This window comes from Sciurus carolinensis, chromosome 5, assembly GCF_902686445.1.
Source record: "Sciurus carolinensis chromosome 5, mSciCar1.2, whole genome shotgun sequence".
NCBI classification, from domain to species: Eukaryota; Metazoa; Chordata; class Mammalia; order Rodentia; family Sciuridae; genus Sciurus; species Sciurus carolinensis.
The window spans coordinates 1347792-1361407 of record NC_062217.1 but is presented as its reverse complement, the minus strand read 5'-3'; the positions used below and the strand labels follow the sequence as shown (position 1 = coordinate 1361407).

At 49.8% G+C, this 13616-nt stretch overlaps 1 protein-coding gene across 1 annotated transcript in view; it reads right to left on the bottom strand.

Annotated features, from left to right (window-relative positions):
• Positions 1 to 2033: 2033 nt before the first annotated feature.
• The window catches only part of Tubgcp3 (tubulin gamma complex associated protein 3), a 55749-nt gene continuing 44166 nt past the window's right edge, over positions 2034 to 13616 (bottom strand). The window contains exons 18-22 of the mRNA XM_047552823.1: positions 10371 to 10459; positions 10142 to 10273; positions 7291 to 7431; positions 4526 to 4642; positions 2034 to 3126 (exon numbers count right to left, since the gene is read on the bottom strand). Coding sequence (XP_047408779.1) covers positions 2968 to 3126; positions 4526 to 4642; positions 7291 to 7431; positions 10142 to 10273; positions 10371 to 10459 — 638 coding nt within the window. The 3' untranslated portion in view covers positions 2034 to 2967. The remainder of the gene's footprint in view (positions 3127 to 4525; positions 4643 to 7290; positions 7432 to 10141; positions 10274 to 10370; positions 10460 to 13616) is intronic.

The following is a 13616-nucleotide window of genomic DNA, read 5'->3' as shown; positions in this document are numbered from 1 at the left end:
ACTGCAGCACCCACTCACCAGCACCCACCACCACGGGGCAGCTACCAAGAGAAGCAGCACAGACTCTGTAGCACCCACTCACCAGCACCCACCACGGGGCAGCTACCAAGGGAAGCGGCACAGACTCTGTAGCACCCACTCACCAGCACCCACCACAGGGCAGCTACCAAGGGAAGCAGCACCCATTCACCAGCACCCACCACGGGGCAGCTACCAAGGGAAGCAGCACAGACACTGCAGCACCCACTCACCAGCACCCACCACCACGGGGCAGCTACCAAGAGAAGCAGCACAGACTCTGTAGCACCCACTCACCAGCACCCACCACAGGGCAGCTACCATGCCAAGCAGCACCCACTCACCAGCACCCACCACCACGGGGCAGCTACCAAGGGAAGCAGCACAGACTCTGCAGCACCCACTCACAGCACCCACCACGGGGCAGCTACCACGCCAAGCAGCACCTTACAGATAGAGCAGCAGCAAGTCAGCTGTGCCCCTGGAGGAACAGGACCATCTTAGGACAGAAAGAAAAAGAACAAGTACAGAGAAGAACACCAAGAATGAAAGGAGCACAGCTCAGACGTGAACGCTGGGAAGACCAGAAAGGCACCTATGTGAAAAGCACACCAGCACACCTCAGGCCCGAAGCAGAATGGCACTGGAGGAAGGCCACGCGACTGCTCAGAAGCCCAGTGCCGTCAGAAGGCCATCTGGTCCACCCTTAAAACGGGCCGAGCAGCTCTCACCCTGCTACGGCTGAGCAGGGTGCTCATCTGGTCGGCTGCTCCTCCTCCCCTTCCACTGAGCTGGACCCACAGGCCCTGCCTACTCCGGCAGGGCCAGCCCTGCTGACCACACACACCCCAGTGCACCGTCTGCTCCAGCTCCCCTCCAGCCTGCACATACCCCGCGCTTCCGCGTGTCCTCCTAATGCCCACATGTCCACTGGAGCATGTGAGCACGAGAGGCAGCCACAGCTTGCGCTGGACAGGAAGAGCAGATCATCATAACCACATTTGGACCAAACTGGAGCAGCTCAGAGCTAACTGGAGCAGACAGTCCCCGTGGACACAGGCAGGCCAGGCGCTTCCACGCACTCACCACTCCACACAGAGCTGAGCCCTGCACCTCCTGAGCGGGGCGCGGCTCTGCCCTCCTGCCAAGCACTTAAATGTCTGCAGGACACACCTTCCACAGGGACCCGAGACTCGCATGCCGAGTCCTGCGGGGACAAGCAGACAGGAAGGAGGCTGGGACCTTCCCGGTGGGGGCGCGAGGTGCCCCGACGACGGATGGCAAGCTGGGGCTCACAGGCAGTCAGGGCCACAGGCCTCGCTCCACCAGAGGGTCCAGGCACCATCTACAAAGCGCCTGCCCTGAGCCAGGTCCCGGGTAGAGATCCCCCCACCACACCACACACCTAGAACAGGAATGCGATTGACACTCCCAGAAAGCAATGCTCCAGGGCGTGCGGGGCTTCCGCCAACAGTCTCCCGCAGCTGACCCTGCCTGGCCAGTCCCTCAGGACGAGGAGGCCCCTGCTCGGGGGGCCCACTGCGACCCGCAGGTCTAACCTGATGACCAACGACCCGAGGCTCAAGTGGAGCTTCAATCCCGAGGGCTGGGAGGCGTCTTCTGGAGTGGCTTCTCCTGAGGATGAACCCCTGGAGCGGTGCAGGCTCCGCGGTCAACACCAGCAGAGGGGACCCAGCACTGCATGCCTCTGGGAAGCCTTGCCGTGGAGGGATCGCTCAGATTCCGGTTTTATGAACCCCGTGACTATGGTTAGGTTGCGTCCTAAGACTTCCTGGCCTTCCAGGATTCCTCTCTGCGTGGCCAGGACTCCCCGCGACTCCCACACCAGCAGGGAGTGGGGCTCCCTTAGGTTCTGCACTGGAAGTCACACGCAGTCTGATTTCTTGGTGTCACAAATTCCTATGCTGCATCACATTAAATGCAGCTCACCCCCACCCGAGACCCGACAAGTGAACCATCTCTTCACAGACTATTCAAGAAATAAGCAATGCATCTGAAGATAGTCGCCTTTAATTTCTAAGTTTTCATTTATGCAACATTAAAAAGGCAGATTTATGTGACCTGATATGACATTTTTACAAAAAACAGTTTCCCCCAACATCTGGTCAGTGGTATATAAATATTTACAATGAAAAAAATAGGCAAGGAAAAAGGAAACCTCATTATCCAAGTCGATTTCTTTCCAATGCTTGTCAGGATTCTGAAAATAAAATACTCACTTTGAAGTTATTTGTATCTACACACTGCTTCAGCTGACGGTTCTGAGAAATCTGGGCTGCACTGTTTTAAGGTTTCTGTTCTATATTGCGCCTACTTGTTTCTATACTGTTTAAGAAGTTATCTGAAATAGTAAACTAAATATAAAAATGTAAACTTTGGAAGAAAAAGTCAGAACAGACGTGTGTGAAGGCAACGCATTAAGATACAAATGCTCTCAGAGGTCAGGATTTCACAACACTAAAACCAAAATAAAATGCTCTGTGTATTGTTTTAGTAGGGACATTTTTTTCAATTTAATTACATTATGGTAACAAAAACTGCCTCTAAAGAGGATGTTAAAAAAATAGCCTTGACATTACCATTTCAACTCATGAATACAGCACTGTCCTTGTGCTAAAAGAAATGCAAGTTTCTAAAAAGTGACAAATATAAATGACACAGAGAGCGTAAGCAGCCCCAAACACGCTGGCGTCTTCTGAGCGGGAAGACCGTGCCAGCCAGCTGTTCAACCCAGCCATCTCGCACTCGACTCCAGCACAGGACGGACTCGGCCGGCTGCCCTGCCACAGGCACGCGCACCTCCCAGCAGACGGGCGTCCAGCACACGGGGCCCCCAGCGGCATGCCACTGCTCGGAGGGCCCTGGACGTGAGCGGAATCTCAGTGCTGACGTCAGCAGCGGCCCGGCTCCTGGGGATGAAGGCCCTCCTCACATGTGGGCACTGCGCCGCCCTCTGGTGCCCAGAGACACGCGGAGTCTGGGCTCTCTGGCTTTATAATGTTCATTGAAGTCCAACCTGAAGCTAAGAAACCGGAGGCTTTCGTCGGAGCTGGTGGTCAGTAACACCAGAAACTGCTGCACAATGCCCTGGAGAGACAAGAGCACAGGCCTGCGTTTCAGAAGAGGACCTGAGCCACCCCGCCCTCCAGGCTCCTGTGCTTGCTCTTTCTTCTGCTGAGCACTGTGACAGACCCCTACAGCAGCTGTCAAGGACGTGGGCCGGAACCTGGAGCTGGCTCCACCAGTGCTGTAGCACCAGGAGTTATGGTTTACAAACGCGATTAGAGTGCATGAATTTTATTTAAAACAACCCACAGATTTTTCCTTTTAGTCCTTAATTCATACAAAAATAAACAGAATCCTAAAGAAACATTCGATCTGTCCTGTTTTGAATCCAAACCGGATTCAAAGCAATGCTCTTCGTTGCTTACCTGGTGCTGCAAGCACGTCCACCACAGAGCTGAGGGGAGAGCGGGCCAAGAACACACACTGACCTGGCCAGGCCAGAGAGCAGGCTCCACGAGGGGCACCAGGCAGCCCACTCACGCCCCTCCCTCAAGGGCTTCCTAAAGAGGCCACACCAGGACAGAGCAGACTCAGAATTTGACACAAGAAGCTGTCTGCTCAGCACACGCTCCTCTGTAAGGGGACTGCCGTTCACCTCTGTGGCTTCAGCTGCCTTGAGAGGCTCTCCTCAGAGAAAGAGGCACAAGGCACCACACCCGCTCGTCCTCGCAGTCTTCCCTGCGTCCCTCCCCTCTGCCGGGCTGCCGTGGCAGGCGCAGGCACACAGACCTACACAGGAACCCCTGGAGCAGGCACAGGCTGCAGCATGCCCATGTGCCCAGTGCCTGCCTAGTGACAGGAAAGCCACCAGGAGTGACAGAGACTGCTTCCTGTGACTCGAAGCCCAACACCCAGCCGCCTCAGCATGCCAGAGCGGAGACCGGCTTGCGTCATCAAGGAATCTGAATGGTAATGATTCACAAAGTTTAAGACTGCAATTTGAACAAAATTGGGATTATACTAATTAAGATTACTCTTTAAAACATGTCTCAACTCCATCAGGGAAACGTGTATAACCACACACTAGAACACTGTCTCTGAAATGGCAACTGGTCATTTTAAATTACACATTACTACTTTGTAGCTACACGACATCTAATTTTAGTAGCACAGAGCTAACCAGGTGTCCGCGCTTAGAAGGCAGGCAGCCTCTCTACGTGCACAAGTGGAGAAGGAACCTCAAGCCCTACCCAGCTCTGGCACGGTGTCAGCAGTGGAAACCGCGCCCCCTCCACGCTGGCACATCCCACAGGTCCCAAGTGCCAACCTCCCTGCTGCGGTTCTTGTCCTGTTACCCCACAGCGGCCCCTGCAAACCTGTCTCCCAGGAGCCCAGGGACCCCCTGGGGCTCCATCCTGGCCACTACTCACATCTACCCAAATCAGAGTCAACTGGATAGAACCGGATCTTATCTACCTACCTGGTAGAAGTGTGTCAATATCTGCAACTGTGAACACATTTTTGGAATAGATTCTTGAAATTCTCGAATCCTCCTATTTTCCTCCTCTTCCTCTGCTGCCGTCACGCCCCACTGACCCTGAAGGATAAAAGCACCGAATTTAATTTTCTGATGTTTACTTGCTTCTAATAACTACGGTATTACACTACACAACAGGCAACAATTCGTGTGATTCATTCCAAGCTAGCCAGTCTTTTCCTACTACAAATAAACGACCTGACATCTTTCTGACAACAGGGGTGAGGGTGGACGCCAGCAGGCACTGCCGCGGACCTTGAGACAGGCTCAATTCCTTCCTGGGACTGGGAATTCTTTGCTAGGGACATGTCACCTACTTCTGTTTTTTAAAAGATAATTTCCAATCGATGGTGACTGAATACCTTTCAACCAGCATGTACAGGAAATATTGAAGTCATCTCTTTTTAGTAATTAACATGAATTATATGACTAGATTTCCTGATCTTGACATTCCCAAAATAAACCCTAGTCCTGTTCACTCTTGAAATTTCTGCTAGTTTTTCACTACCATCTTATCTAAGATTTTTCCATCAATATCCATAGCCCAGAACATTCTCAACTACAGAACATTCCATGAGAAAGAAATGAAAAACAACAATGTAGGTCAGCAAAAGGAAGAACTAACCTAAAGAAAAAGTCAATTAAAGTAGAAACCAAGTCAAGTTAAACACCAAAAATAAGCCCAAATGACTGGGAATACAAATTGTATCTCAATAACAACCCTAAACGTTAATAGCCTAAACTCATCAAAAGACATCAACTGGCAGGTTGGATTAAAAAAAAGCAAGACCCAACAATATGCTGCCTTCAAGAACTTGTCTCAGAAAAAGACATCCACAGACATTCACAGAAGGTGAAAGGATGGGAAAAAAACCTACCACACACACAGACTCAGTAAAAAAGCAGGTGTTTCCATCCTTATTTCAGATAAAGTGGACTTCAAGCCAAAGTTAGTCAGAAGGGATAAAGAAGGACATTTCATACTGCTCAAGGGAACCATAAATCAGGAAGACATAATGATAGTAAATATTTATGCCCCAAACAATGGTGCATCCATGTCCATCAAACAAATCCTTCTCAATTTCAGGAATCAAATAGACCACAACACAATAATTCTGGGTGAGTTTAATCACACTGCTGTCAGAATGCATGAGAAAATGCTTTCCCCACTCCAGAGTCCTATTGATACAGTACGTTAGTTAACTTTGGATTTTTGCTAATGGAGAGAGAAAACAGTCTTTCATCCACAGTTTAGTTTACATTTCTCTCTTTTAAGAGTGAAGTTAACTATCTTGTTGTTTATTAATAGCAAATTTTATTTCCTTTTTCTGTGTTTCAAAAGGGTTATGATTTTGTCAGTTTACATGTTAGCAAGGATAGCTCTTTTTAATATAAGCTGTAAATATCTCCCTTAGTTGTCTTTTTTTTTTTAAAGTTTATGATGCTTCTTTCCATAAAAAACTGATTTTTATGTAAGAAAAAGTACCAGTGAAATAATTTATGACTTAGGGATTTTGAGTCACGAAAGGTTAGATAGTTCTTGCTAACTCAGATTTGTAAAGAAAGAGTTTTCTTCTTCTTATTTAATGGTTGTGTTATTTAAAAAAATGTCTTTGGTACACATGGAATTTATCATGGTATAGGACGTAAGGCAGGGACATTACTTATCCCTGTAACATTTACTGTCTACTTCTTTTTCCTAGGGATTTGAGATGATGTCCTCTTTATACATTCAGTTTCTACATGTATCTGAGTGTACTTACATCTGGGCATTCTGTTTGCTAATAGACCAGTATGATACTCTTACATTATTTAGGCTTTTAAAAAAGTCTTAATGTGTTTTAGTGCTGATCCCCCTTTGATGTTTATTTTTTTCACTAGATTAGTATCATGTGATATGGCCTAAAACTGTTTTGAGATTTTTGTCAAATTCACAAATTAATTTATACAATAATATGGTCCTTCCATTTGTAGAAAGGCTATTTTTTTGGCTTCAGTGGTATTTTAATTTTAATTTTTAATGTCTCACATTTTTATTGACAAACATTATTAATATATTTTTGTTACTGTTATACATGAAATATTCTCTTCCGTTAAATCTTCCAAAAGATTGTTTGAATATACATAAACTACTGATTTTTGTATTGTGACTTTGTATTTGGTAATCTAACTGAGCTATCTTACTCTCTGTAGTAGCTGTTAATATTTTGAATCTTAAAAAAAAAAAAAAACCTGAAGATCTTTTCTGACTTCCTGGGCCCCCAAACAAGCTTCTGCAAAAAGAAGATGGCTTTTCTCCCTCTCTGCATTCCTTTCCTCAGCTCAACACTGGCAGGACCCTCAGGACAACACAGCAACAGCACTGGACCCAATGTCTCTGGGAAAGGTCCCCAGTACCTCACTATTGAGCACAAGGTTGTGCTGCAGATGTTCCATGCAAATCCTTTGCCAGATTTTACTTGGCATTAAATGATTTTTCTCATTAATTTGTAAATGTGAACCATAATATTTTTATTAGAATGATGCAAACAGCTTTGTATTCTGAGATTGTGCCTAGACATGGTGGAACCCGTTTTCCTTTTCATACGTCACAGGTTGGTTAATACTTTGGGTTCTTACATCCATGTTAACAACAGGAAAAGTACTTGCTGCCATTTGGGAATAATATGGCAAGAAGCTAGCTCATTGCTGGACTAAAAAAACCATACCTCAATTTCATGCTGCTTCTTTTTCTCTTCAAATTGTAATCTTCTCTGCAATTCTTCTAGAGCAGCTCTGTATATTGCATCCTGAGCATTCTGAAGTTCAATAATTTGATCAAACACAGCTCTGAGTTGGTTTAAAAGTACCTGAAAAGATATAACCCATTTTTTTTTATTACAAAATTAAAGTGCTTACTAAGCTTCTTGAATGAAAGACTTCTAATTGGATAGAAAGACTCTTGGTTTGGATGTGGCCTGTCCCCTCCAAAACTCACGTGGACATCTGTCCCAGCCTCACAGTGCTGCAGGTGGAGGGACTATGGTCACACTGAGCAGAGGACCATCATCACTCTGCAGGGCTGGAGGTGGCTTAGGGAATGAGCTCACTCTCCCAGGCTGGGTTGTCCTGACCAAGGGCACCCCTCATGTTCTGTCCACCCCCCACCCACCATGCTGCTTTTCCACCAGTCACCCTGCAGCACGAGCCCAGAAGAGAAGAGGTCAGCACCACGCCATTAGACGTGCAGCCTCCAGAAGCATGAGCACAAACAGACCTCATTCTTGATGAATCATCCCGTTTCAGGTATTGTTCAGCAATAGAAAACAGGGCAAGACAGCACTACCCAATAAGTCGTCAGCCCACATTCTCCAAGGGTTCACTTACCAAGTGTCTACTACGAAAGAGCTCTGCGTGAGGTGCTGGCGAAACACTGTACTTCTGCATTTAGAATTTCCACTGTTTGAGATGGCCTACCCCACAAAGCACAAGTGCGAGAGACCTGGTCCCCAACCTGTCAGTGTGGAGCTGGGGGCCTTTATGAGATGACCAGACCATCAGAGGCTACGTCTCCCTGACCAGACTCGTCCTCACAGGAGCAGGCTAGCTCTTGCGTCCCTTTCTGCCACGCATAGCCACTTGCCCTTGAGGTTCCTGCCATGAACTGAAGCTGCATGTGGCCCTCACCAGAAGCCATGCCCAAGTGGGTGCCATGCTCTTAGACTCCCAGAACCCTAAGCTGAATGAACCTCTTTTCTTTAAAATCGTCCCCTCTCAGGTATTCAGTCACAGCAACTGTAATAGTGCTAAGTACTAATCTGACAAGGTATCAAGCTCTCCATGCAAATTCTCTCAAATTCTCATGCCAACACAACAAAAGTGTAAACATAGTAATGATAAATACCTTTTAAAAACATGCTTGCACACACGCACACAAGATGGTTTTTGATTACTTTTAAAAAGTAGCAGCTAACACCTGCATGCCAGTCACTATAATGAACATTCTACATAAACCACATACTTAACTCTCACACATCTACCCAAGAGAAACTAGGATCCCTCATTTAAATCAGGAGAATACTGAGTAAAGCTATCGAGTGGGATTCGAACCCTGGTCTACCAATGGCAAAGCCCTCACCTTTCTAACTGTGGCGATCTGTCCCGCTAACAGTGCGCATGCCTAGAGCACACAGCGGAGGCCTCCCAGGGGGACTGTGTGCTCCCCAGCCACACCCACACGCCAGCTACGTGCTGAGGATACGCCCAGACATCCCCTGGACGAATACACACACCACTAACACACTGAAACCCATTACAGTCTCAGGCCAACAAAACCAGGTTTGGTGAGGGTAAGAGATTACAAAGCCAGTAAACCCTTCAAACAAACACCTTTTAAATTACTAAGTATTTTCCAAGTATTTTAAGCTATCTTTGTAGTTATTTCAATATGTTTCTAAAAACACTGTTCATAGAAGCATCTTTGATCACGGCATATTTTAAGTTATGATCAGTAGTTCTTTAATAGTGAAATTCAGTGTTCTCAAGCCCCTGTTTCTCAGCCATGGCTGTCTAACAGACACACTGACGTTCAGGCAGAATCAAAGCTGCCAAGGCAGACATCTTCCATGGCAGGCCCTGAGGTGGCCGCAACGAGCGCCCTGGAGCGACCCTCAGCCACCACCCTGGCTCTACCGAGACCTCTTAGCCTAAGAGAGGCATCCGAGGTTCTGTGCCTGCGCAGTCCATCTGCCGCAGGTAAGCAGCGTGCTCTTCCTCACCCAGTCCCGAGTGAGACCAGCTCCAGAGACCAACGACAGGGACACACAGCACCCGGCACAGGGGCCCGGAGGGAAGAGCTCGCAGACGCTTGAGGTCATGGAAGTGTTCTGCACGCGTCTGGGCAGACTGCTCAAAGGCGCGGAGCCAGACGCTGCCCCAGGGAGGTCAGCTGCAGAGACCACCGTCCCCGGACTGAGAGTGACAGCACTGGGGTGTGGCTCAGCGGTGCCACGCTCCTCTCGCACGCAGCAGGCACTGGGTCCAACCAGCACCGAACAGGCAAGAGAGGACCCTAACCTGAAGGCTCCACCGAACAGGCAAGAGGACCCTAACCTGAAGGCTCCACCGAACAGGCAAGAGGACCCTAACCTGAAGGCTCCACCGAACAGGCAAGAGGACCCTAACCTGAAGGCTCCACCGAACAGGCAAGAGGACCCTAACCTGAAGGCTCCACCGAACAGGCGAGAGAGGACCCTAACCTGAAGGCTCCACCTTTCGTGGCACCTCCTCTGGGACCTCCGCACGTGCCACTGGCCACCTCGACCCTGCAGTGCTCTGCTTGGTCTACTGTCCTCCTGCAGCGAGAACGGCTCGCGATCACGCCTCCCTTTGGAACACAAAGGGTATTACCACGGCCCACCATGTTCCTACCGCCTCGGGCACGTCATGGCCTTCTCCCAGCCCCTCTGTTCCTACTCTGTTCAGCACCCATCACTGAACTGCTGCCCAGGAGGGGTCTCAGGGGAGTCTAAGGTGCTCTGTCCAGCAGCTGGCATTCCTCCCGCGGTCTGTCAGCCTTACCCTGGAGCCACTGTCCAGCAGGCAGCGGGAGGTGATGGTGTCCAGGAATGCCTCGTGCGCTGCGATGATGTGGTCCAAGTCCTGTGCCTGCTGGACTCGGTTCCAAAGCTCGTCCCAGGAGCACTCCAGCACCTGCAAATGACAAGTCGAGGCTTCTGGAAGGGCCAGGTCCTACCTCCTGCAGAATTCTGCACCGATCAGGCTACGCTCAGCAGGATGGTCGGCGTACCTCAAACGTGATGTAATACTGCATTTGATGAATGAAGTGAACCATCTCCGAGGCCAGAATGTGACACTGATGCAGCACCCCGGAGAGCTCTGCAAGAAAAGACGGCGTCCTCGTGAGGGCACTGAGGACAGCAGCGCACCATGTGGACGGGGCCCAGCTGAGCTCCCGGGCTGCAGCAGGAAACCCTCCACCAGCAGGCTGATGGGCCTCAACAGGCTGGGGGACCTACTCGAGCAGTGCGTCACTCCACCAGGGACTGAGGAGGAATGGCACCCAACAGCGGAGTCATATTTGAAGGTCGAACACGTTCGGCTTTATAAAACTGCAGTACCATGATTGAACATAAGTTCTAGTTCACGGCTTCTTCACAGCAACCTGTCTGCCGTGCATAGAGCATTAGCGACTCCTCAGCTATTTGGAGACCAAAAAAAGGTACTGCTTTAAAGACTGCAGGACCTTGTCACCTGCAAGGAAGACAGCCTGTGAAGGTGTCGAGGTGCAACAGACTGTGCGTTCCCCGTGAAACTGAAGACACTGTCACAAGGCTGAAAGGTCCCCATGGAGTGCAGTTCTCTGCTTGTTGTGCTCACAGTCATGCCAGAACTTTGTCACACTCATATATGTGGCATCTAATCAGGCCGAGCCATCAGCAGAGAGACCGTGAGCAGACGCTGCAGAGGCCAGCCTACACATGCCTCTGCTGCCTCTCCACAGGCCCTCGCTGAGCCACCAGATGCAGATTTGTCACGCAGGCAGCTGTGCAAGGAAGCAGCAGTGCGCCTCCCCACAAAAGCAACACAGGAGGGAACAGACAGAGGAGAGGGTGAAGTGATGGAGGCCACGCACACCTCAGAACCGCTCCCCTCTGTCACGCAAGCTGAGGGCCTGAGGGTGGGTCACAATCCAGTTTGATTTCCCTTAAGAAAAGAAGACAGAGACACCCAGGGAGAAGATATCCATGTGAGCGCAGAGGCAGAGACTGCAATGAAGGCCCTGCCAACACACACAGCTGCAGAGGCCTGGGAGGGCCCTTCCGGCAGCCTCCCAGCGGCCCGGCCTGGCTGCACCTTGCTTCTGGGCTTCTGGCATCCAGAACTGTGACCCAGTTTGTGATACTTTATCCCAGCAGCTCCAGGACACAAACATACAGTGACCAGCAATGTGGTGGCACCTCCCAGTGAAGCACTAATGCCTAAGGAAAGAACACTCCTTTCCACAAGCCAAGGGTTAGGGCCCTGTGGGGATGCTGGGGTCCTGCTTTAACTGCACCACGTGGTCAGGGGAGAAAAGGGAGAGAAATGACCCCAAGTTGTACAGAATACAAACTCTTCAACAAAAAACAAGCGTTATACATAAACTGTAAGAATGCTATGCAAACAGATTCTATCAACAAGTCGTAACACAATCTGATCCTGGCATGGTGCTGAGGGGAAGTAGAGGGCTTAGGCAGCCAGGGCAGGATGGCAGGTGACAAGGTCAGGCAGGACCAGAACAGAGGAGCATGGAGGGGTCTCCTGCTTGACAAAAGCACTTGTGGACACCAGCAGGGGACCTGATCAGGCACTTCTGAACTCGTGCTCCTAAGGGGGATCCAACGGAAAAACTAAAACAGACGTGTGGGTAGGGTGGGGGGCACCAGTTTATCACAGTGAGGAGAGCGTGGACAGGGAGGAGAGGAGAGGAGGAGGAAACTCCAGGGACCGTAAAAAGAACAGGCCAAAGCTCCCCACCAGACTCCCAGCTCCGGGGCCCCTTCTCCCGGAGAAGTCTGTCTCTGTCGCTTTTGTGATAAACTGCTGCTTACTTGCTGTCTATGTTCTGCTCCTCAGTTTTTTGCTGAGAAGAAACAATAAACCCAAGACCCCTAGATGGTAACAGTGCAGCCTGAGATGAGCCAGCCACGTGCATGGAAAATGTCAAGAGAAAATGCAGAAGCAGATGTCACCCAGCTCCAGGAACCTGGAGTCTACGACCCTGGAGGGTCAGGTGAGCCACGAGTGGAGCAGAGGAGTCCTGCCACAACATGGCTCGCGTGCACTCTTCTCGTGAGCCAGAAGGCATCTGGAAGTAAGGAGGTGCCTGAAAAGCTAGACTTCGACGACAAGGAGAACCCCCATGCAGGGAGGCAGGAGAATTCCACGTGGAAATAAACGATGCACGACTCGCCACACACCTTCCCAGGGCTCAGTCTAAAACGAAAGCACTGGGGCCCGGACCCTCAGGTCGCAGGCGGGGTCGGGGGTGGACGCCTGGGTTTTTCCTGCAGGTACATGCCAGCCCACCTCATCCCCTCCAGAGCGGTTTCACGCTTGTTAAGACACACAGCCACGACTCCTCACACACTGCTTGGTGCTCCCACCACACCCTGGACAGCTGAACACAGCAGCTGGGGTCCAGCACCAGAGCACAGACTCACCTCTGCACACACCTGCGGAGACCACAGTCCCTGCCCAGCACCAGGCTGCTTCCCTCCGAGGGCGGGCCACCACACCGTCCTCCCACTGCTCAGATGGACATCCACAGCCCAGGTTCAGTTCCCAGCCCAGCTAAGGGCCCAGAGTGCAGAGCATGCTTTTCCCCAAGAAAATAAGCTCCAATTCTGCTAAACTTAGTCTCCAACTTTTAAAAGCATAGTAAAAGGTACTCCGAATGGTGGGCAGCTGTATTACGGCTTAGTGAGCTCCTACAGGAAATGACCATCATCTGCAACTCCAGATTGGGTTTCAGCCAGAGCCTCATCTTCCCGAGTTACTGACCATGATGTGTGAGAGGGAGAGGGATATAATAAAAGTTATAGATTATTATATATAATAAAAGTTATAGAACCTTTAAAAAACAGAATAACTGCTGAATAGCAGTGTTACCATTCTTCCTTTTGAATGTACTTGAAGATGCTTAATCCTTGGTGGTTTAATTGTTTAAAATTTAGTTGTTTAAAATCTTTAGATTAATATATCATCCCTGGCTGAACTGGTGGTGGTCGACCACCTGTGCCTGTTCGAACACTCCACCTGTCCAAGATGTGTAGCCTGCTGACTATGTTTGACTGCTCCGAGTGCAGCAAAGTCACATGAAATAGCTGAGGTACTATTTATGGAAGGTTTTCTTGCATTCTGGATTCCGTCACAGAAGCCTGGTAGAGTTTTCCATTACTAAACGGCCTGGGGTCCTTCCTCAGGTCTGCCTATGGCATCTACGCCTGAACCGCCTCTCCCGCTGCAGCGGAACACACCTCCGAGCAGTGCC